General features: G+C 48.3%; 1 protein-coding gene across 3 annotated transcripts in view; it reads left to right on the forward strand.

Annotated features, from left to right (window-relative positions):
- The first annotated feature begins 8,909 nt into the window (after positions 1 to 8,909).
- Positions 8,910 to 22,902, forward strand: part of LOC133142170 (retinoic acid receptor RXR-alpha-A) — a 113,543-nt gene continuing 99,550 nt past the window's right edge. For all 3 annotated transcript variants that reach the window (XM_061263218.1, XM_061263219.1, XM_061263220.1), the window contains exon 1: positions 8,910 to 9,140. In XM_061263218.1, coding sequence (XP_061119202.1) covers positions 9,113 to 9,140 — 28 coding nt within the window. In that variant the 5' untranslated portion in view covers positions 8,910 to 9,112. The remainder of the gene's footprint in view (positions 9,141 to 22,902) is intronic.

The following is a 22,902-nucleotide window of genomic DNA, read 5'->3' on the forward strand; positions in this document are numbered from 1 at the left end:
CTCACACACTCATACCTACGGGCAATTTAGACTCTCCAATCAGCCTAATGCATGTCTTTGGACTGTGGGAGGAAACCGGAGTACCCGGAGGAAACCCACTCAGACACGGGGAGAACATGCAAACTCCGCACAGAGAGGCCCCGGCCGACGGGGATTCGAACCCAGGACCTCCTTGCTGTGAGGCGGCAGTGCTACCCACTGCACCATCCGTGCCGCCCATTTAGAAGATGCACTCCTAAATTATTTTTCCACTTAGTACACATCCATTTTCAGTGGCAAATGCGTTCAAATGGAAGCACTTCAGAGCCCTGCACATGCGAGTGCACAAAAGAAGCACACACAAAAAGCGCACACAGACACAAACACACAGAAGGGCACACACAAACACACACACGCCAGGCACACATACATACAGTACACACTCACAGACAGCACAAGATATCCATTTCTGTTAGATTAGCCATTTTGTCTTTCAGGCTCCGTTGAGTTGATTTCCTCTGTGGGAGCGATGGAGGAGCTGGGACCGGGAGACAGCGAGTCTGCCGTATTTGTGCCAGATCTCCCTCCTGCCACCAGTTCCATCTCTCTCCACACGGGCGGCGCTCTGGGACACTGCAGACCGGCCTCTGCGTACACGAGCGCACAGTGACTCTGAGACAATGGGGTGCCTAAAATCACTACAGTCTCATTTAAGCAATATGGGGTGGGGGGGAAACATGCTATGGACAACCATACAAACAGCCTTGGTTGTCGTTATAACTTGAGGGTGTGACACCAGCGGTCACTGTCTTGCTCATACCCTAATGTTACCTCTTCCCTAACCTCGCTTACACTTGCCACCCTCATCGTACACTCGTCTCAGTCAACTTAAAAAAAATAAAATAAAAAAGAAATTGTCATCAACTACAATTTCACTGCTTTCACTGCAACTTTGCACCCCACTCTAAGCTTCACTCGTGACCGGTCTGCTTTCCAACAAATTAACCCTCACTTTTCTGGCACACCCACTTGTACTTGGAATTCACTTTTCTTGAAATTGCGAGTGAGTGTGAAGTATATGTGTAAACCTGTTGCCCTGTATTGTGTGTTCTCGAGCTTTAAACACAGCCTTGTTGCCCAGGCTAAAAGATAAAGGCCCCATTTATTCTCCCCTTCCCTGCAGCCACCAGAACAAACCAACTGCACTCTGTTCCACTCGCCTCCCCCGCGGTCGTTAAAACGAATCAGAGACACCCCTCCCTTGCCCTCCCGCAGATCTCATTCAGACGCAGACTGCAGTCCATCCTAATCTTGTTCTTCTCTGAAGCCCTGCAGATTGGAGGCTATCCGTCAGCGCGCGCTAACGATCCGCTGGCTGCAGCCAGACCCAAGCTGACTGAGAGGATGACTCACGTGTGTCTACCTCGGCGATAAAAAGAAAAGAAAATCGCATCTCGCGTCCGGGGCTCGGAGATTTATCATACCCCTACCCCGCGCACAGCCGGTTCACAGCATTAAATTCCGTCCGAATTCGGTATTAAAGAATGATGCGCCCTCTGTTGTACGGAGAAATGCCAGGCTCCGTATTTAGACTCGGCATCCGGCTGTGGCGGAATTGAAGCGTCGCTCTTGTCACTGTGGAGGTGCTGGTAATGCGATGTTTAATATTGACAACAGCCACACGTGGCTGCGGGTTCTGATCCATTACGAAAATCTTAATTTCGCTCACCGAGAGGGCCAGAGGTTCTCCCCTCTCCACTCCGTGGCTTTCACCCGCCATTCCATCCGCAGGCAATAATCACCAAATAAATCCCCTAATCTCCTGCTCTTATAATCAATTTGGATCTCATACCAAACAGCTTGTTTCGTGCGCGGTGAATGTTCCTCCTGTTCGTACTCAAGCTGTCACATGAAAAGCCCGTTCCAAGGGCCCGTTCCTGGGCTTGGCCCTTGAACCTGTGATGGTCCCTGTTTATCTGCCTGTGCTCATTTCTCACAGGTGCCTGGTAGGTGGAGGAGAGGGTTGTTGCCACAATTGGGAGCACCTGTGGCCAGTGCTCCCAAAGAGGTTAAGGCAGGGGTGCCCAATGTGTCATGGAGGGTGGAGAGGATGCAAGTTTTTTATTCCAATCAACCATTCCAACCAACCAGCTGATTTCACTGATTAGTTACCACCTCTCTGGTTGAAGGTGTGTTAATTAGTGAAATCAGCTGGTGTAGTGATTGGTTGGAATGTGGTGTAGTGATTGGCTGGAACCTGCATACTCTAGGCCCTCCATGGCATTTGATTGGGCACCACTGGGTTAAGGGAGTTTGAGGGAGTTTTCTCACCACAGATACCTGTCAGTCCCAGTCAGATCAGCATTCCAGGGGATCGGCGGTTTCTGAGATACTCAAACCTATCACCAACAATCTGTTGGTCTGCCACCAACAATCATTCCATGGCCAAAGTCACTTAGATCACATTTTTTCCCCATTCTGATGGTTGATGTGACCATTAACTGAAGCTCCTGAGCCGCATGATTACATGACTGTATGCATTGCACTGCTGCCACACAATTGGCTGATTAGATAATCGCATTGAATTATTAAGTAGGTGTAATAAAGTAAATAAAGTGTGTGACTAATAGTGCCCTGTGAGTATATATAACAAATTATGACAAGTAATTAAATAACTGAACTTTGTGAATGTAGAGAAATCTTATCATACAAATAAATACAGTCATTCCGATTAGAATGCTCTCTCACTCACACACACACACACACAAACACACAGAATAGAATCTCTCACACACACACACACACACACACACAGAATAGACTCTCTCTCACACACACACACACACACACAAACACACAGAATAGACTCTCTCTCTCACACACACACACACACACACACACACACACACACACACACACACACACACACACACACAGAATAGACTCTCTCTCACACACACACACACAGAATAGACTCTCTCACACACACACACACACACACACACACACACACACAAACACACAGAACAGACTGTCTCACACACACACACCACTCTTCAAATTAGAATAAACACCCAGTCCCCAAAAGTTAAAAAGGAGCTTGCCATGCTGTTGGCTGCATTGTTTAGCATGGAGGATGTTGACCTAGCAGTAAGCAGTGGTGATGTACACTCGCTTGTGCCCATTGGGTGAGGACAGGACTCTTGAGCGGATGGAACGAGGAAAGGCCCCCTTAGAGACACTCTTTTTTTTTTAAAAGGTGAAAGGTCAGACAGCTATTAACCACAGCCCAAAGAGCGGGATTAGATTGCTTGGTCCAGTGTCTGGGGGGGAACTGAGGTGTTGTATAGGAAAATGTTGTGTCTGTCTTAGATTACAGCACCGGGGCCTGAGGCCAACATCTTAACAGAAGCGGAGAGGATTCAAACACTTTTTTTCCTCTCGTTCTCTCTCTCTTTCCCCTTTCCCCCTCTCCCCTGTAACAGTGATTCTTCTTGTTTGGGTTACCTGACACCACACCTACAGTGATTTTACCCCTCTGGTAATGGTTAGGGTACTTTCTCTGACAGCATGAGAAGGGAATAGTGATAATCATCTTTTAAAATGCACATTTCCTGCACACACACTCTCCCTCCCTCTCTGTCTCTCTCTCTCCCTCTCTGACTCTCTCCCTCCTCTCTCCCTCTCTAACTCTCTCCCTCCTCTCTCCCTCTCTGTCACTCTCTCTCTCTCTCCTTCTCTCCTGAAAAGCAGAATGCGTAGCATAGGCCCGTCTGTTGTTTTAACCTGGGCCTCCCACGTCCCCTGTGCGGAGGCTTCTCAGTCAGGAGCTACACCCAGCTAGAGCGGATTAGAGAGAGGTTCCAGAAACGTGAAGGGGTCTGCCAGGCCTTTTCGAGAGCCAAGAACAGGTCCCTCGTCGGTGGGTTCAAACCTAGGCGATCTCCCTCCCCATTCTGATCATATTTCATAACAGCAATAACGGGAGTATTAGGAATGAGGAAATGCAGTGTGCTTAGAGGGGCAGGCTTCAAACACCGCCCGCATTTCACCACATTTCATTCGCATGCTAGAAAAGCCGCGCTTTGCATTTTCTTATCCCTGAGAAGCGCAGGTAACGTTCAGTTGTTCACTGGTTGTGTTTGTTTTTATGGAACCGGTGGTGCAGATGACTTGTCCCTCCTTGACCCACATCTACTCTAATAAATAATGCATTGACAGGCCTATTGAAATAACTGACAAGGTTGATGTGATCACAGCTGTACAGTAGCCGCAGAGAACTGTGGGTATGCATTTATCCTGGTTTAAAAAGAAAACAATATGACAAAGGGCAGGTAAGCGCAATTTGCAGGCTGTCTTAACTCCCTCAGCTCGTTGATATGCAGTACGCATTAAGCTCGGTGCGTTTTCTCCGGTCTTTAAAGCACGCGAGGAACCGGAAGAGGATGAATGACTGCTCGGGAGTTGACAGTTTGATTTTTAAAAAGGAAACTGAGGAAGGTAGATGACTGAATCCGTGTGTTTGCGCTCGCCACTCCCGTAAATTTCGCTCTTCTTTCTGTGGGAAGGTTATTAGAAATAGCGACAAAACACAACCTAACTAAATCAGAAAACAGATTAGATGGTTATCAGCCCTCTCGAGTGCTGCTTTACAGCTCTGTTCGCGAGTGGCTTCGCGCCGATCGAGATTATCCTAGTTCAGATCTGCTGTTCTGATCCCTGTTGATCCCCTTGACTGTGAACTGTTATTACTGTGGCTTAATGAGACCCGGGCCCTGGCCTCAAGTTTGCGCTGGCGGTCCGGGAGTGACGGACCAGAGGCTCTCCCTCGCCTCCTCGCCCCACGCCAGATCGCAGTCACGTCTTTTTAAGTTTATTGCGCGGTATCGACAAACGTCTTTGATGTCTAATGCGCCTCCCGCCGCATTAATTATGGATTCCCCCCGGCCGGAACGCGCGCGAGCACCTTCAAACGCTCACATAAAGTGCGGGCTGTCTTTTTACTAGCCTCCGGAATGGCTTCAGGACCGCATATAGGACAGGAGGGATTTAGAAAAGAAACTTATATAGTTGCAGCTATGGCCGTTCCTGTAATATTCAGCGAGATATCTGCTGCTCGGGGGGGCATTAAACAGTCACGTGTGAAAATGTGTAATTTCGTAATGCGATTCATATATATATATATATTTATATATATATATATATAGCCTATAGTCCACGTGCGGTGGGGAAACGGGCACTGCGGAATGACAGACATAGTTAGGATTAGGATAAACCGCCGTGCCCAACACAATGGAGGGGAACAATAAAAAATAAATGACCTAGTTCTTCTCGCTGTTACTAATGTCCGTTATGTAAACTCAGCAGAAATGGGTGCGGCCGTATAAGTACGCGCTTCCCTCTTAAAATAGCGCGTTATTAAATTCATTTATAGCCTAACCGTTAAGACCGCTCACACCAGCTATCTAATTGTTCTAATTGGTTTTTTTCACCCGCTGGTTTGGAGTAGGCTACATGATGCTAACTTTAGAACAGCGAGTGAGTCTTGCCAGTCAACTGGCATTGGCTACAATATTCACACAATGAGGCTCGTCGAATTTAGCCAAACATCGTATAAACAGTGCCAGAGTGGTCATGCTATTGTGATCATTATATATGTAATTTCAACTTTGTTAATCACTGTTTCGTATGCACAAAATGCAATTAACTGAAAAAGTGTTAGCAGTACATTTACAATGACCTTGAGCAATGCAACCCAATAATACTGTAACTAAAATACTCTGAAAAAGAAAAGTCAAGTTAATTTGCTAATGAACCCCAGGGAAAATGTCTGCTCAGCCACCCCAGGTTAATTGCCCTTGCTTTGCTGATTTATCAATGTTAGGCCAAAATCCTTTCTTTAGTTATTGGTACCTTTTAAACAAACATGGATGATTTACGATCAAGCCTAAAGACCTCAGAATTTATGCTCCAGAAATGACGTCTCGTGATAAATAATTTTGCATACTTTTCCTGTTTTCCCCCCAAAAAATAAACTGCTGTAAAACTTTCAAAACTCAGCCGAAGGTTTGCTGTTGCACTTTTGGCATACTTGTGAGTGGTAGTGCCAGTGTGCAGTGGATCACGAGTTAATATACATTACATCATCTTTGAATATGCTATGACAGTTCAGCAATGACATGGTGTGCTCAAACTAGTCGTATCTCTTCTCCATAAATGTGGCTTTCATGGCACTGACAATTAGGTCAGAATCACAAGTTAGTAATGGTTCTTTCTCAGTACCAACAACAGTGCTGTATATAAAGGTTGAGGGCATGTTAAAATCAAAGGTGATCGAATCATACTTTTCCAAAACAAAGAAGAAGAAATCTCATATTTTACTCATATTTTAGATATATATTGTAAAAGTTTGCAGCCTTCGGATTGGCTCATTTTATGGAGGCGCTTGGTCTTAACGCAGTGGTGCCACATGGTTACAGGGGTGGCCTGTAGCGTAGTGGTTAAGGTAAATGACTGGGACATGCAAGGTCAGTGGTTCTAATCCCGGTGTTGCCTTAGTCTAATCAACTGTACGTCACTCTGGATAAGAGTGTCTGCCAAATGCCAATCATGTAATCTAATGTCATGGTTATATAGAACTGGGAGGGGCTGGCAACTCAAATGCAGTAAGCATGCACTCTCTGAAATAAAGGTGTGAAAAGTGCCTAAAAAGGTACAAATGCTTGCCGTTGGGGCAGTACCCTACATGTATATAGAATTGTACCCCAGGCTAGGAATATATAATTAATTTGTACCTTTTTTGTTTGGAAAACATACTCATTTGTACCTAAAGAGAACATTGTTGTAGTTTGCAGGGTACATTTAGGAAATTGAATTCTTGAAGAGCATGAATTTGCCTCCACTGAGAGTTTGACTGGCCATAGCAGCACTACTGGTCTACAGAGTAAACTCAGGATTGCCTAGTGCAGCCATCATCAGACCTGACCCTCAAATCCAAATTTGGCCCCAGGAAATTAGCTGAAAAATTAGTGATTCTGATTGGTCAGACTGTCTTCACACCTGACTGCCAGGTAAAGGAAAGGTGGAAAGGCGCCAGTGTGGCCACAATAGATACACATGTCTATCTGTGCAGCTGATGGGCCCTTGAGCAGGGCCCTTAACCTCCATGCGGGACTGGCCCCTGTTTCGGCTAATCAACTGCGAGTGGCTTTGGATAAAAAGCATCAAAAACAACTGTGATGTAATATTCACTTTGGAAGTGACTCCAGATTAGAGACATTTTTTTGGTTTTGTAAATCTACAGCATCTGACATACCTCTATCAGATGTCAAACAGAAATCAACCAAATGCAAAATTTATTATTTTTCAATGGATTCCTAATATAAATAAACCACGTTATATTGTGAATATGTGATGTCTTCATTAATAATGTTAATTAAAAAATATATAGTGATACATATTTCTCACAGCAGGGCAATACATTCCAGTATATGAAAGTTGTAATACTGTGTATATTTGCCTATATATACTCTGAAGTGTTTTTGAGTGGATCTCAAGTGTGTAGTGTGGAACACAGTTCAGCCTGCTCGCAAAATTTATTCGTAGTCTCACCTCTCAGGGCGAGGGCTAGAATTCAAAAGGCTCCGGTTCTCCCAGCTGTCACCACAGCCCCAGTAATCACGCTCTGAGCGTGAACGGACGGCGAATCCAACGCTGATGTAACACGTATGTAAAAGTGCTCTCGCTGCGCAACAGCCGTCCGTATGACACATTACTTGTTGCGGTCACCGTTTCTAACGGTGCGATTAGTTTAAAAATCAATAAACAGCGTCACCGACTCTGCTATGTGTGATCCCCTCACGTGGTGCAAATTCGTATTTTTTTCACACGTGAAAATCTTTTTACGGATGTTGTAATTGACGACGATTATAGCATTCTCGGGAAATACGAACGCAGGACATGGTTAAGCCACTTAAATCAGGGTCAGTATCAGCGAGAACTTCTTGCATATTGTCTGATGGTATTGTGTGGCACATATGGACACTACCGCCATAAGCCAATCCAGTTATTACTGCACTAAAGCAGCCTATTATGTGATGCATAATAATGTTAAGCCCTTGCACAGACTTATATATTTAATGCTGAAGCATCTTTGTTGCCTCGAAATTGATCAATAGCACTTGATGTTCTGTTGTGGCAAATGACAGGCTGTATGTACTTCTAGTTATATTTAGGCTATAGTATCTATAGAAACTATTGAAGAAATATATCCTGATATAAGATAAAATATTGATTTAAGCCCAAGGATACCAAAAATATTTATATCCAATTTTGTCCACATGGTGCTTGAATGAATGTAATATTTTTAAAAGTGGATATAGTGCATTTAAAAATAGTTCAAGTCAACACTTGATGTTATATAAACTATTATATTTTATAGCACATTTAAAAATAGGTTTCAATATTTCTATTGCTTAGAGTGACGATAACTGATACTACATTGTGCAGTAGTCTATGGGTATTTAAAATATATTTCATGACATTAGAATTTTAGATATGATATGTTATCATATATCATAGATAAATGACTGCCTTACATTACGTTACTGTGGACTTTTGTAAGCAGAGCCCCTATAAACATACACCGATGCACCATTATTGCAATTTCAGCGCATAAATCGACGTGTAAGTTAGTTTACAGTTTTGTGTCATTTCTGTTATGCTTGCCTGTGGGAGTCCCCCTGCAAGGGGCCCCTTTGCAGTATCGTTCCAGTAGTTGGAGTAGTCCGCGAGAGAGAGAGAGAGCGAGAGAGAGAGAGAGAGAGAGAGAGAGAGAGAGAGAGAGAGAGAGAGAGAGAGAGAGAGAGAGAGAGAGAGAGAGAGAAGAGAGAGAGAGAGAGAGAGAGAGAGAGATGAGAGAGAGAGAGAGAGAGAGAGAGAGAGATCTTGGACGGACAGAAGTAGCCAGCTAGTTACGTTAAGTGAATTTTGACACGACAGAACGCGGCGTTTTAGACTGTCACTTTCTGCTCTCTGGATCTCTCTCGTCCGGCTCCGAGAATACCACGTCGATCTTCAGCTTGAAAAACTCAAAAGGCGTTCGCATCAGCTGGCATGAGCTAACCCACCAGACATGGAGACAAAACCTTTCTTGTCACTGGGTAAGTTCTCTCTTTAAAATGTGTTTATAATTATTAATTTGAGATCGCAGCGACTCGCTAAGGCTGGCACGCCTGCCATCGTGGGCAAAAAAAGAAAAGAAAAAGAAATTAGCAACCTTGCTATCGGCGGTGGCTTTCTGTCACGGTCGAAACATTGTGTCTGTCTTAATCAGTTGTCGAAAATAAATGCAAGGATTTGGGATTTTAAAAAGCAGCATTTCTAAGTGTCGTTGGTTGGCACAATAGCCTATGAATATATTGTAGGTAGTTGTAATGAAATGATCATTACAAAACAAAACTTAAGTGGCGAAAGGCTTGTCAAATGGGTAGCACATGCCCCATCGTCTCCTTTTCAGGGCTATCAGAGCCGATGACAGAACACGTTTGATTTCAATGTGACAGTGCTTATTTAAAACAATATTTCTGGTTATTTCTGGCTACGCTGCCTATGCATGCGCACACACGTTAAACGTAAGCTTTCAAATTTTGACTTGAGTAGCTTATGTTAAAATAATGAAATTATGTACATTCTTCGAACCATTTAAATCGAATTTAAACGCGACCGTCGTTATTTGTAGTTAATGTAGCTTTCGGATTATATATTACTAACAGCAATATTTAGAGATTCCGAGCAGCATTGGCGTGCAACTTCTACCCTTGTGCAAATTTTGACTGAAACAGGCTGTGGGATTATTACATAAATATGACCAAACTAGACATAAATAGGGCACGCAGTGAGTTATTATCTACTAAACCATCTGTAATTTGCTATGCTTCAGCTAACGAAATTGCAGATTGATAGCACGCACTGGCATTAGGCAGAACGTTTAATAATCCTATATGCAGGCATGAGAAGAACTTTTTTTTTTTTCAAACAGGGCGCAGAACAGTATGTACTGCTCGCCGACCTGCCCTGTCACTTTCGCCACGGCAAAAAAAAGTCCTGCCGCATGATATTGTTAACACTTGACGCCTTCCATTAACTTGCAAGACGTGGTTGTGTGGGCAACTGTTGGACAAACATTTAGATCTGAAAACACGGTGGAGTTGTGAGCGGGGAAATGTCCTCTCCAGGCGAGTACAAAGTCTGAAAATGAAAACGTGGAAAGGTGTAGAAAGGTTGAGAAGTAGCCTACTTCTGTCACCAAGACAGGACCCCCCTGTTTGCGTGCGCGCTCAAGTTTTATCAATACATTTTGAAATTGTATTTACCACGTGTATTTTCCTCTGGTATTGGACTATAGCGGTAAACGCAACGTAAGCGCTTTTTTGTGCTTAGATACTGCTTTTCTTTCACATTATCCGAACTGATATGATCCGCGTGAATTCAAGCAACGCTGAAACCTCGCAACAACGTTACCGCGGGTCTGGGTGGCTTGCGGTCGGGTTGTAAGGCACTGATAAAATACTCCTTTTGTACTTAACATGAAGTTTTTGTAAACGAAACCAAAATTGGTGTGGTGTACGAATCGTTTTTCACCTTATGCAATATTTGCTTCGTGCACTTAGATAGCGTAGAATGCATCATTATCAAACTTGAATTATGCTTGATTATTAACACACTGCAATACCCAATCTAGTTAGAATTATGCTTGCTTCACGGGCTATTGGAAACTTGCAATGTTCCGTTTTCCTGGCGGGGGAAAAACGTCAATTAAAGTGTGCATGTCGGCAATGTGTCTGTTTCACATTTAAATTGGCTGGCTCAGCTCCGCGCGTCTGCTCAACGCGTCAAAGACTACTATGGCATTTTAGGCAGGAGCAGGAAGAATCACTCCATCAAAAGCCATAGAAAAAAATATACTGTAGAGCCAAGTCTGTTTTTGTCAGTCAAGGGGTCTGCAGTTTTTTCATTCTGGGTGGGGGGAACCTTCCCTCTCTTCCTGCTGAGCTTAAACAAACCTATCCCCCCCCCACGCCCCCCACCCCAACACGGCATGCACACTCTCCAAAAAAGAAATATTTCAAAACTGCAGGCTGGCTTGTTGTTGTGTCTGCTTCCTTTTCACAAAGAGTCGGGTTACACCTTGACACACATCAACGCCGCGGTATGTGGAGGTGTGAGCCGCAAGGGCTGCTGGGATATCCGCCGGGTCTTTTTTTCCCCCTCAGTCCGATACCATGACTGTGTTAATGTGTCTGTTGAGAGCATGCGTTTATGTGGAGCGTGCAGACGTACGGACGGATGCGCGGACAGCCGTCCGGAGCTGCAGCACCCTGTCAGAAAAGCCAGGTTTCCTATGCCCTTTGGAAGGTTCCAGAAATGCAGTAATATGAAAAAGTTCTTCATGGGTTTATGTGCCGTAGCGTTGGGAAGCACTTCAAAATTCTTTAAGGTCAAACACGAAGAGACATGTCAATAAAATCTGTTGTCTGGTATGTTGGGAAGATGCAAAAACCGAAATGCCAATCATTCTGCATGAACTCAGCTTTCCTTTTAAAAATAAAATCAGTGTGTGAGCGAGGAGTTTCTCACATATTCCGCAGCGTGCGTGCGACAGCGAAAAGGTGGTGTTTTTAAGGAGCCTGCAAACGCACAGAATCCCTTCAGATACACCCGAGCTCAGCTGCTGCACAAACGAACAGGCTTTTCACAGGAACAGCGCGTGTGAAAGCCCAAAGCCACGCATTCACAGACCCAGGAGGGCCCCGGGGTCCTCAGCTATCCTGACGGTTCGTTTGGGGTGGCCAGGGAACCGGGGGGCTGGCAGCTCAAATTCTGAGCGGGGACAAAGCTTCTGTATCCATGGGTCAAATTGTTTGAGTTTAAGACCAGCTAATCACAATAATAATACAGTGTGTAGTGTGCATATGGCCCTGATTAGCTCACTGAGTGTGTTTATAATGTGCTGTATTTGTGTTGTGATTCATCTGTCCAGTGGACAGCATGCTGTAGGAAGAAGCCAGCATTGTTTTCTTCAGTCTCCAGTGAGGTAGACAGAGAGGCCTACCTGAGCTCTTCACTGTAGCAGAATCAGGGACAGCCAGGCCAAACAGGCCGGTGACGAAGCAGCCGAAGCGGGGGCCTAATGTGAGCCCAGGTCGGAGGTTACGGAGCTCCGGCGTGCGGGGAGACGGGCGGAGAGGGAGCCGGAAGTGCTCCGGAACGAGTCGCTGAGGCCGCCCGTCCGGAAGAAACACGGGAATAAGACCGTACAGGACCTGCCAGTCAGCATCATCTCCCTCTCTCTCTCTCTCTCTCTCTCTGTCTCTCTCTCTCTCACTTCCTCTCTTTCTCCCTCTCTCACTCCCTCTCTTCGTCTCTCTCTCTCTCTCAGTCCCTCTCTTCCTCTCTGTCTCGCACTCCCTCTCTCGCTAATGGAGCCAGAGGGAATATCAGCACTGTTAGCGTGGTAAAAAAAAAAAAAGAAATACAAAAAAAGGAGTACGTTTTTATTTTTAGAAGAGTATGAAATGTTTTCATTGTTAGCGCTTTCAACTGAAAAGGCCTGGATAGCTTGAGAACAGGGTGGAATTGGGAGCAAATTGCGATTTTGGTCAGAAATATATTTTATTTGTGTTTTGTTGTGGAGTTTGCTACGCTGAAGGGTACCGCTGTTCCGTTGAGATTTTGACTTCCGTTGTCTTTTTGTTGTTGTTGTTGCATATATCTCTCCCGGTGCTGGCCTCCCCTGAAATTCCAGAAGCTTCCTTTATTGGGGGTAAACACCCTGGTCCCAAAAGGGGGTCGCTGTGACAGAAGGTGTCCAACACCCCCACCCCCCATTGCCATGACGATGTGAATCTCATGGCTTCTCATTTAAGACCGTGAACTTCAAATGGGCGGTGTGTGTGTGTGTGTGTGTGTGGAGGGGGGTCTCCGTCCTGTTGGTGTAATTGTGGATTCTGAGAGAGTTAAGGGGGAACAAAGCTTGGGGTTGGGGGTGGTGCCGTTAAAAGAGGACAAGTTTAGTTTACTGCGCTGCACTTTTGTTTTTCTAAAGTAAGGCTGGGCTCCTCCGCCCGGGACTGCAGCTGTCATTTTTATTGGCCGGGGTTTATAGGGAAAGTTAACGGCTTAAAGGGCCAGCGCTCCTTTTTTCCTCTCTTTCTCCCTCCCTCCCCCGTCATCCTCCCATCAGCCTCCCATATCCTCCAAATCGAAGGAAACCCCCCCCCCCCCCACCTCCTCCTCCTCCTCCTCACATCCTCCGCCAGGAGCTAATGCAGAGCCGTCACACTCCGGGCCGCAAAAAAGGACCCGCCGCGTCCTTTTTAAAGTTAGCCGCCATTACTGGAAGGCCTGACAGACGGCGCTCTGAGAGCTATTTCTGCCCGCGTGCATTAGGCACTTACGGCCCGAGACGTCTCCGGGCCCAGTCCCCGGGAGGATGAGGCTATCCCACCCTGAAACAGAAGCGGCGGCCTCCCGGGTTTTCCAAGAACACGCCGCGGTCGGGGCGGCGGCCGAGCCGTTGTTGATTATCCGCGCCTCGCGCTCCGTGCGAGCGGAAGCGCGTTTCGCCGATAAAAGGGGCGGACCGGACTCCGAACTCCGCACTTTGACCGCGGGTGCGCGGCGCCTTTGAAGCGCTCCGCTCCGTGACCGCGCGGGATGACAGTGGAGCGGTCTCGGTGCGAGCGCTTCCTTCATTTTCATCTTTGCGTTTGTAGGAATAACACCCTGTACGCACGGCTGTGAGAAAATGATTCATTGGATATGCAGAGTATTGAGGATTAAGAGCCGCCTTCACACTTGTACGGGTTTACGGACTAAGTGCTTTCAATAACCAATTGAGCTCTTTCTATTAGATTTGTGTCCAAACCACTCATATGCTTTTCAGCGTAATTTAAGCCTTGGGTAACTCTCCGGTTGGTGTGAAGTGAGGATTGAAAGGTAAAGTGCTGATTAGCTTGTGACAGAGCAGTGGCAGAAACGCTCCTGATGTGAGCAGCGCTGGTCTCTGCGTTTATCTCCTTCAGCTGGCTGGGAGAATAACGCGCTCTGGCAGCCTGCACATGGGTGTGTCCCTAAAAGCTGCTCTTAACATGCCGTCCATCTCAGAAGAGCGTGTGTGTGTGTGTGTGTGTGAGAGAGTGTGTGTATGTGTGTGTGTGTGTGTGTGAGAGAGAGTGCGTGTGTATGTGTCTGAGAGTGTGTGTGTGAGAGTTTTTGTGTGTATGTGTGTGTGTGAGAGAGTGTGTGTGTATGTGTGTGTGAGAGAGAGTGTGTGTATGTGTGTGTGTGTGTGTGTGTATGAAGGTGTGAGATAGGAGTGTGTTCTGCTTGTGTGAGAGAGGTGTAAAGAGCAGTTCAGTGCTCCCTCTCTCAGTGCTTTATTAAACTGTTTTAGGTCGGGTCTGAAAGCAAACAGGGCAGATTTGACACTGACACAAAGGTAGAGATGATTTGACCTCTGTTTATGACCGACCTCACGTGCGTAGCAGTCTGTCTGATTGACTCGTGCGCTACAGTTTGACCTCTTTTTGATAAGCCCAGTCCACCCTGAGCTGAACCGGTGGGTTTTCACAGGGTTATTGTCAAAGGAAGCTCCCCCCCCCCGCCGTGGAAGATGAGCTGTGGTTTGCGACGCCGTCTCTCTTGGCGACGGACGACGTCCCTTATTACCCGTGCGGTGTTGGCGCGTGCCGTTTTTCACACCGCTGTCTGCTGTTACTAACGGCGACGGCCCTGAGGAGGAGGACCTTCGGCGGCACTCCGTCTGTCACTTCGCGGGGCGAGAGGCGCGCGGTCAGAGCCGGTTTCCCTCCACGCCTCCGCACTTCCTGGTAGAGCCGCGCGCCCGGGCGGGGGAGCAGGAAGTGAGGCGGCGGAGAGGGGGCGGGGCTTGTGGTGCGGGGTGCTCCCCCGTCAGACCTCACCTTCCTGCACAGAGCTTCCTGCCCCCTCCCTCTGCACCGCTGCCCCAAACAGGGCACCCTGACTGGCCCACCCCCGCTCATGCCCCAAACAGCAGCCATCGTTCTGAGGCTGCGAAGTTCAAGTTTGTATCGTCGTGCTGGGGCACCCAGGGTTTGGGTTCTGTCCCATGGGGCAGGGGGACTCAGGGTGTGGACCCTGTCCCATGGGGCAGGGGGACTCAGGGTGTGGACCCTGTCCCATGGGGCAGGGGGACTCAGGGTGTGGACCCTGTCCCATGGGGCAGGGGGACTCAGGGTGTGGGTTCTGTCCCATGGGGCAGGGGGACTCAGGGTGTGGGTTCTGTCCCATGGGGCAGGGGGACTCAGGGTGTGGACCCTGTCCCATGGGGCAGGGGGACTCAGGGTTTGGGTTCAGCTCAGGTGCTGGCGTGTCCGACCGCACAGCCGCGCGTGAGGACAGAGAGAGAGCCGCTCTGCGTCTGATCATGTCCCCGCAGCTCTGAAACAGCGCGGCCAGATTAAGGGCTCTCGATCGCCGTTAGGATGAAGTCAGATCCCCACACGCCCGGGAAGGCACCTGGAAGACAGGATCAGCGAGGACACTTTAGATGGTGAAAACACGATTAAGAAACCGGGCGGGGTGTCTTTGAAATTCCAGGCCTCCCGCGGAATGGTGGGCGGAATACGTCGAGTGTACATGTCGATGTTCAGTTAAAAAACCCCTGGGTCATTTCCATCACATCAACAGCTGTAGGTGCGCAGTTTACAGACGGACATGCATTTCTTACTGTCTGAAGCTTAAAAATACTCCTACTCGAAGAGTCCGTTAACGTAGTCGCCACCAGTTCAGATGTGACTCATCGTGCCGAGTTCAGAGTGATTTAGTGCCTTTCTGATGCCTGCGGCCTAACCGTTCCTCTTCCTCCCCTACGCCCATACCCCCTGCCCCCCCCCGCCCCTCTCAGCCCTCAGGCCCTCCCCAGCATGGCCTGCTATAGGAGCCCTGCACACTACAGCGGGACATCTGGTTCCAAATTCTTTCCAGGCTGAAGCAGGGGGTGTGAGCCGAGCCGCCCCCCATCGTAGTGCCCCCAGAGGTGCTGAAAACAGGAGGGGGGGGGGGGGGGGGTGTGGGTGTCACCCAAACCTAGCAGGGTGGGGGTGTGGGTGTCACACTCTTGTGCGTCTGCAAGCACGCGTCGCATCGCCAGCGACGGCCCACGGGGAGAAGGACGGAGGTGCGGTCTGGTCGTCAGGGCGATAAGGTCTTCGCGAGGAGAGCGGCTCGTTCACCCTGGTCTGGGTTTCTCGTGCTCTCCCCCCTGGCCTGGAGAGCGTCAGAGAGGGTGTCGGGCCTGGTGTAGAAGGCTCCTCCGTCTGCTGCCTGTTCCGTGAGTTATGATAAGCCATTGTGCGCATTAAGGGCTTCCAGAAGTTTCTTCTGTGGAAAAAAAAAGTGCCTGACTCAAGCACCCACCGCCCCCACACTTAAACGGCTTCACCTTGTATGAAAGGATAGGTCAGCTAGCGTTAATCACCTAGTCAGTACATTAATGACTCGAGGGATGTCTAACGAGTTGAGTGAGTTATAGGGTGACTGGCTAATGGCTAGACTAAATACATTTAAAATAATGTGTGCTCTAAACGGACAAAGGAATACAGTGATACATATTTGGGCAAATGTGTCAGTGACTGAGGTATGTTCATGACGGGCTGATTTTTGCTAGGTTCCTAGGTTTCGGCTGCTGATTGGCCGTTTTCCCCCTTATCTTTCGTTGTCCTGGGAACGGCCAGTTTTTCACAAAATACATTCACTTCCCCAGCTGACCCTACCTGCTGAGTTGTCCGAATTTGTGTGAATATCCTTACCCTATTCTTCAAGTGAGTCATATTTCCTGTGTTTTGCAGTCAGTGGAATAAATATGTTCATAAAGGAAAGGTGAACAGAATTACTTTCGGACTTTTGTGAATTCATAATTCAATATTAAGAATAACCCGAATTCTTACGAACATTTTAGCGGGTGGATGGAATGCTGAAATGAGCATTTGCATAGATCAGTACTGGTCACCGTGGGTAACCAGGGGTGTGGCTTGTGTAATGGTTGCCAGGTGACATGGCCTAGCGGAGGGAAGTTGTTGCATCCTAAGAGGATGTCTCGCCTCTATAGGAGAGGAACTCTTTCATTTCCTGTCGCTGCAGTAAAGGCTTTGGAGTATTTCTGAGATTGTTCTGGTTTCAGGGAGAAGGTCAGATGCCTTGTCAGACTTTCTAAGACATTGAGTGTTTCTGTTCTCTCTCTCTCCATCTCTCCCTCTCTATCGATCTCTTTCTCTCCCTCTCTCTCTATCGCTCTGTCTCCCTTCCTCCCTCTCTGTTGCAGTCTCTCTCTGTGTTTCGAAATGAAATAGTCTTGTGACTTCAGCTAAATCTGAAGCCCAGAAAGAGTGTTCAGTTGCTGCTCCACCAACACGTCGAGGCAACAGGACCAATTCCGTTCACTTTCGAACGGAGCAGAAGCGTGTCGTTTCAGTGACAACCGTAGACTTAGCATCTCTCTCTCCACCTCTCTTCCTCTCACTCTCACTCTTTCTCTCTTTGGGAGCGAAAGCGTGTTTTTTTCAGCCAGACTCTGTCACCAGTGTAGTGGCCACCGGCGCCCCGCGTGTACACCTGTAAGTTGAAGCGTCGAGTTCAGAGGGTTTCGCTTTAAAAGCCGGTAATGTGAGAAAGGGTCACACCGGAGATAAGATCTAAGATCAGGGGGAAAAGAAAACTAAACCTACATTTTCAAAAGAAGAAAAAACTAAACGTACATTTCGAGGTTTTGAAGATGAAGGACGCGCTCTTTTGGGGAGACGGAAGGTCGGAGGTCACGGCGAGGTCTTTTACGGCGGGAAAGAATGCGGAGGGGAAAGAGGAGAGCAGCGTTGGGGGGTTAGGTTTACCACTGAGGCTGTATTTTGGGGGTTTGCTTTAGCCTTGAGAATGTGGGGTGGTTTTACTGTTGTTGGAGCAGGGTGGCGTGGGACTCTTGTAGTCCCAGTAAAGGCAGGAGTGCATTGTGGGAGAGGAGGAAAGACCATCACTTACAGCTGTCAAATGCTAAAAGTTCAGTGCACACTGCTGATAAAGGCTAATGATGATGTACTGTACTGGGAATGATCGTGTCTCTCTCACACGAGCACTACACACACAAACACACTCTCTCTCACACACATACACACACACACATCACACAGAAAGAGATATACACATTCACACACTCTTTCTCTCTCACAGACACATACGCAAACACACACACATCATTCAGCGAACAAAGATATGCACACACACATATACAAACACACTCTCTCTCTCATACACGCACCCACACACACAAACATACACACACATCATACATACACACACACACACACACACTTTGATGCACGCAGAACCACACAGACACACACACACACACACACACTTTCTCATTCCCTATCTCGTTGTCCCTTTGAACCGTTGTTGGTGTGTGTGTCTGAGGGGGGTCCCTCAGTAAAGAGAGGGTGGGTTAGGGGTGTGTGTGTGTCTGAGGGGGGTCCCTCAGTAAAGAGAGGGGGGGAGAGGGTGGGTTAGGGGTGTGTGTGTGTCTGAGGGGGTTCCCTCAGTAAAGAGAGGGGGGGAGAGGGTGGGTTAGGGGTGTGTGTGTGTCTGAGGGGGGTCCCTCAGTAAAGAGAGGGGGGGGGGAGGGTGGGTTAGGGGTGTGTGTGCTGGGGGGGCAGGAAGGGAGGGGGTGGAGGGGGGAAGTTCTGGAGCACGACGCCAGAGCGAGCACATCTGGAGCACTTCAGCCAACATTTCTCCCACATCTGGAGAAGTGCGCTGGAATTTAAGGGTCTCTCCTTTGAATCTGTATTTGCGCTCTCTCCCTCTCTCTTCATCTATCTCTCCCTCTCTCCTCCTGCCTCTACTTTCCTCTCTCCCTCCCTCCCTCCCTCCCTTTCTCTCACTCTCAGTCCAAAGACTGTCTTCAGCATGTTCAAAGCTTCCAGCGGTGGTCCTATAAGTAAAGCGGGCTTTCTTTCCGTTGGGGGCTGATCCGTTCCGGACTTTACCGCCAGCCGAATGGCACCCATGCGGGCTGCAGCCCCAGTGAAGTCTGGGTAATTAAGTGTCAGTTAAGAGAGATCAGCCTCCCGGAGAGCCAGACATTGCTGAGCCGTGACAGACCTCTTCATGCAATCGCGTTCAAAAATCCTCCAATTAATACTTTATCAAAAGAATGTTGAAAGCTGACTGAAAGTTGAGTTAGTTAAGCCGGCACAGCAACAAGAAATGTTCACACTTTGGGATTTATTATTATTATAATAATAATGATGATTATTATTATTATTATTGTGGATGTAGTGTGTTGTGAACGCGAGGGACAGCGCCTCCTGCTGTATTTGAATAAAAGCGGTTAGACTCAGACTCGGGCGGGATGTTCAGTGCACTTCAGTTGAACCGAGCACAGCGGCCATGTTCGTCTCCGGAGGCGGTCGGCGTGCGAGCGCGCAGATGACAGAGCTGTTCGTCTCTGGGGGCGTGCGGCGAAGACGAACGGCGTAGGGGGGTGGCGGGGGGGAACTTCAAAAACACGCGCGAGAGCGTCGCACCCCGTCTGAGCGGGGCTGGTGGGCGTCCTAACAACAGCTCCCACGGCTGCACTGGCGGGAACATGCAGAAGCGCTTTCGGGTAAAAGAGCGATCGCCGACCTTCCGTATAGCGCAGCGACGGGGGCGTTGTGACATCGTAGGCGGGCCTGTCACTCAAACGTGCCACCGCTGCCCACGTTAATTCCCCCCGCACTCTTTTTAAACAAATTCTGAATACAGGATGGCAGAGGGGCAGCCTGTAGCCTCGTCGTTAATGTGTATGACTGGGACCTGGTAGGTTGGGGGTTCAAGCCCCGGTGTAGCCACGATAAGATCTGTTGGGCCCTTGGGCAAGGCCCTTAACCCTGCATCCTCCAGTGGGGAATGTCCCTCTACATAGTCTAATCAACTGGATAAATATTATTAAAAGACTGCCTCCAACAGCCTCCTGATACGTGACTTTAGCACTTTAGCATTAGCAGTTAGCATTAGCAGCAGCCTTTCATCTGCTTTTCTGATCCTCGTCCTCCGCCGCTTGGAAACCTGGCTTTCCCTTCCGATGAAGGGATTCTGGGGAACGCCTCTGATCCGCCTGCCGTTCGCACGGCGCCTGGAAGGCCGCGGCCGACAGCGGCGAGCGTAGCGCTGCATGCTAATGCCGGAGCAGCTCCTGATCAAACGCAGGAGAGACTGCGGTGTTGTGCCGATGGCTGATGTGCCGCACAACCCCCCCCTCCCCCCGCTCAGTCAGCACAGACGTTTGTAAACTCTATAGTCTGCCCCGTCCCCCCACAAGAAAGTCTGTGCGGGGGTGTGCGTGTCGGGGAGGAGGTGGCTCGCATTTTCACACGGCTACAGAGAGGGAAGCGGGCGGTTTTTCCGCTGTTGTCACTATCAGGACAAAGTTCGCAGGACCAGGAAGCCCACAGCTAGGCCGCGGGGAAGGAAGAGGGTGGGTGTACGTGCATTTTCCACACCCCTCCGACCCCCTGGCTAATCTCCTATGGCCATTACGTCGGCCCTCCATCCTCCATGCTAACCCCAGTAGGGGCTCAAGCATACTCGGAGAGTATCCCACCTTTTAATTTGCTGGCATGGGTAGCGTGTTTGGGGTCATTGTCTTGCTGCAGGATGAAGCACCAGCCAATGAGGATAGAGAAATTGCTTTGTACACAGCTGGACAAAATATGTCTGAACACCTCCAAATTCATCACACTGCTGCTATCCTCTGTTATGTCATCGATAAAGATGAGTGAGCCCATTCCAGAAGCAGCCATACATCCCCAAGCCTTAACACTACCTCTGTATTTATTCTATATTTCACAGATGAGGGGGGTGGGTGCTTTGGATCATGGGCTGTTCCTTTCTTATGAAACATGTATGCATGTAAACACCATTATGTAAAAGCTGGTTGTAGTTTTGACTCATACTTCACCTCAAAACCAAATGGCTTCAGTATAGTTTTCTAACACATACTTTCACATAGCCTGATGCCGCGTTACTGTGGGGCTTTTCTCCGCGGAAGGATGGAGCTCCCAGCAGGCTCTCTGTGAGAGGGCCGTCTGTCCCGGCTTTGGTGGGCGGGGGAGGAGGGGGGTCTCCTCTCTATATTTCAGGCCCCTGTTAAAGATGGCAGCGGGAGTTCAGACGATGCTGGGGCGCTCAGGTCTCTTCAAGCTTTCGGGGCTTGTTGGGGCTGCGGGGTCTGTAAATGTCACAGAGCGGAGATCCCCCCCCCTCTCCTTTAGACAGGGATAGCCCCCCCCCTCTCCTTTAGACAGGGATAGCCCCCCCCCCCCCACCACATAGACAGTTTGATCCTAATCATCGGCTGATCCGATGCGCTTCCTGCACACAGGGAGCCATTGAGCGGCTGATGCCTGGGTGACCTGCCCCTCCTCACACGCACCACACCCCTCTCTATATGTCACCCCGGGCCCTGCTCTGACCAAGACAATATCCAGCATTCCCCTTCTCCTAACCCCTTAAAGTGTGTGTAACTGCATAGCTTTCTGACTGTGGGGTGGGGGCTTTAGCCTGGGCTGCATGCCTTTCTCCAACTCGTGGTCCTCGAACGCCTCAGTTATCCAACCAATCACTGTCCCCGGACCGGTTGCTTTTGCGTGATGTCATCCTAGATCTCGTTAGAATGCCGATACCTGTCATATATATATGACAGATATAGATTTTGGCTGCCGAGTTCTCAAATTCCTTTTCGGCGAAGGCATTCAAGATGACAATAATTAGCAGCTGCATGGTGTACAAGTTCATTCCACAGAGCTGGTTCCAGAACGTTGATGGCAGCGATTAAATTAGCCTCCTGACTGCGTACGCTGGCTGTCTGACGGCGCGGAGACGTTACTCTCAGTCTTCCCCCTCCACACCGGCGACTTTCGCATTTCACGAGACGTCAGCCCGCATTAGACGCACGTCTCGGTCACAAAGACCTCTTATCTTCAGCCTGTACGTCGGGATTCTTCCTACGTTTATCAGATATCTGTTTGCAATACATTTAATTTCATTAATGATATATGATAAACATGCATTTCAATATGAATTTGAATATTGAAAATATCATTGTTATTTTGTTTGGGACATAATCCAGATGAACACACTCTGAGAAATAAAGTTTAGAAAAAAAAAGTTTTGTACTTCAAGGATCAAATTTCCTAAATGTTCCACGAAAGTACAGCAATGTTCTTTTTGGGGATAAATGAGTATGTTTTCCAAGCAAAAAAGGTACAAATTAATTATATATTGCCGGCTAGGGGTACAATGTCATGTATCAATGGGGTACCGCCCCAGCGACAAGCATTTGTACCTTTTTACACACTTTTCATACCTGTATTTCTGAGAGTGCAGGTATGTGGCACTTTATGATTTAGCGGCTGTCAGTCCTGGCTAATCCCAGGGAAACAGATGTTATTTGTAGTCCGTGTCAGAAGGGTCTGTAAATAAATGTTTTTTCTCGTCACAGCCTAATTAACCGCCTTCTTAATTTGGGCTTTTTGACGCCGAGTGTCATTGTCAACCAGAAACGGGATTCGTTTTCCCGCCCGGGATGAAGGCGGCCGGGAACTTGACGTGACATCGATTAGGCGCGTTCGGGAGTTGTGACAGGCGTGTCGTGGATCCGCCCGTGCGGCTGTAACCGTGGAGACAGAGCGCAGAGAGCGCAGGCCTGCGCAGGCAGCCGCTCTGCCGTTATCTGCGGCTGCAGAGGGCCGCGCTCCGCGGCGTGTCACATCGGTTTTCTGCACGTCCGCATTCCTGCCCCAGTCTGCCACAATACTTTTTTGCGAATTCTATATTTGCCGATTTTAT

This window comes from Conger conger, chromosome 12 (assembly GCF_963514075.1).
Source record: "Conger conger chromosome 12, fConCon1.1, whole genome shotgun sequence".
In the NCBI taxonomy this organism is placed as follows: domain Eukaryota; kingdom Metazoa; phylum Chordata; class Actinopteri; order Anguilliformes; family Congridae; genus Conger; species Conger conger.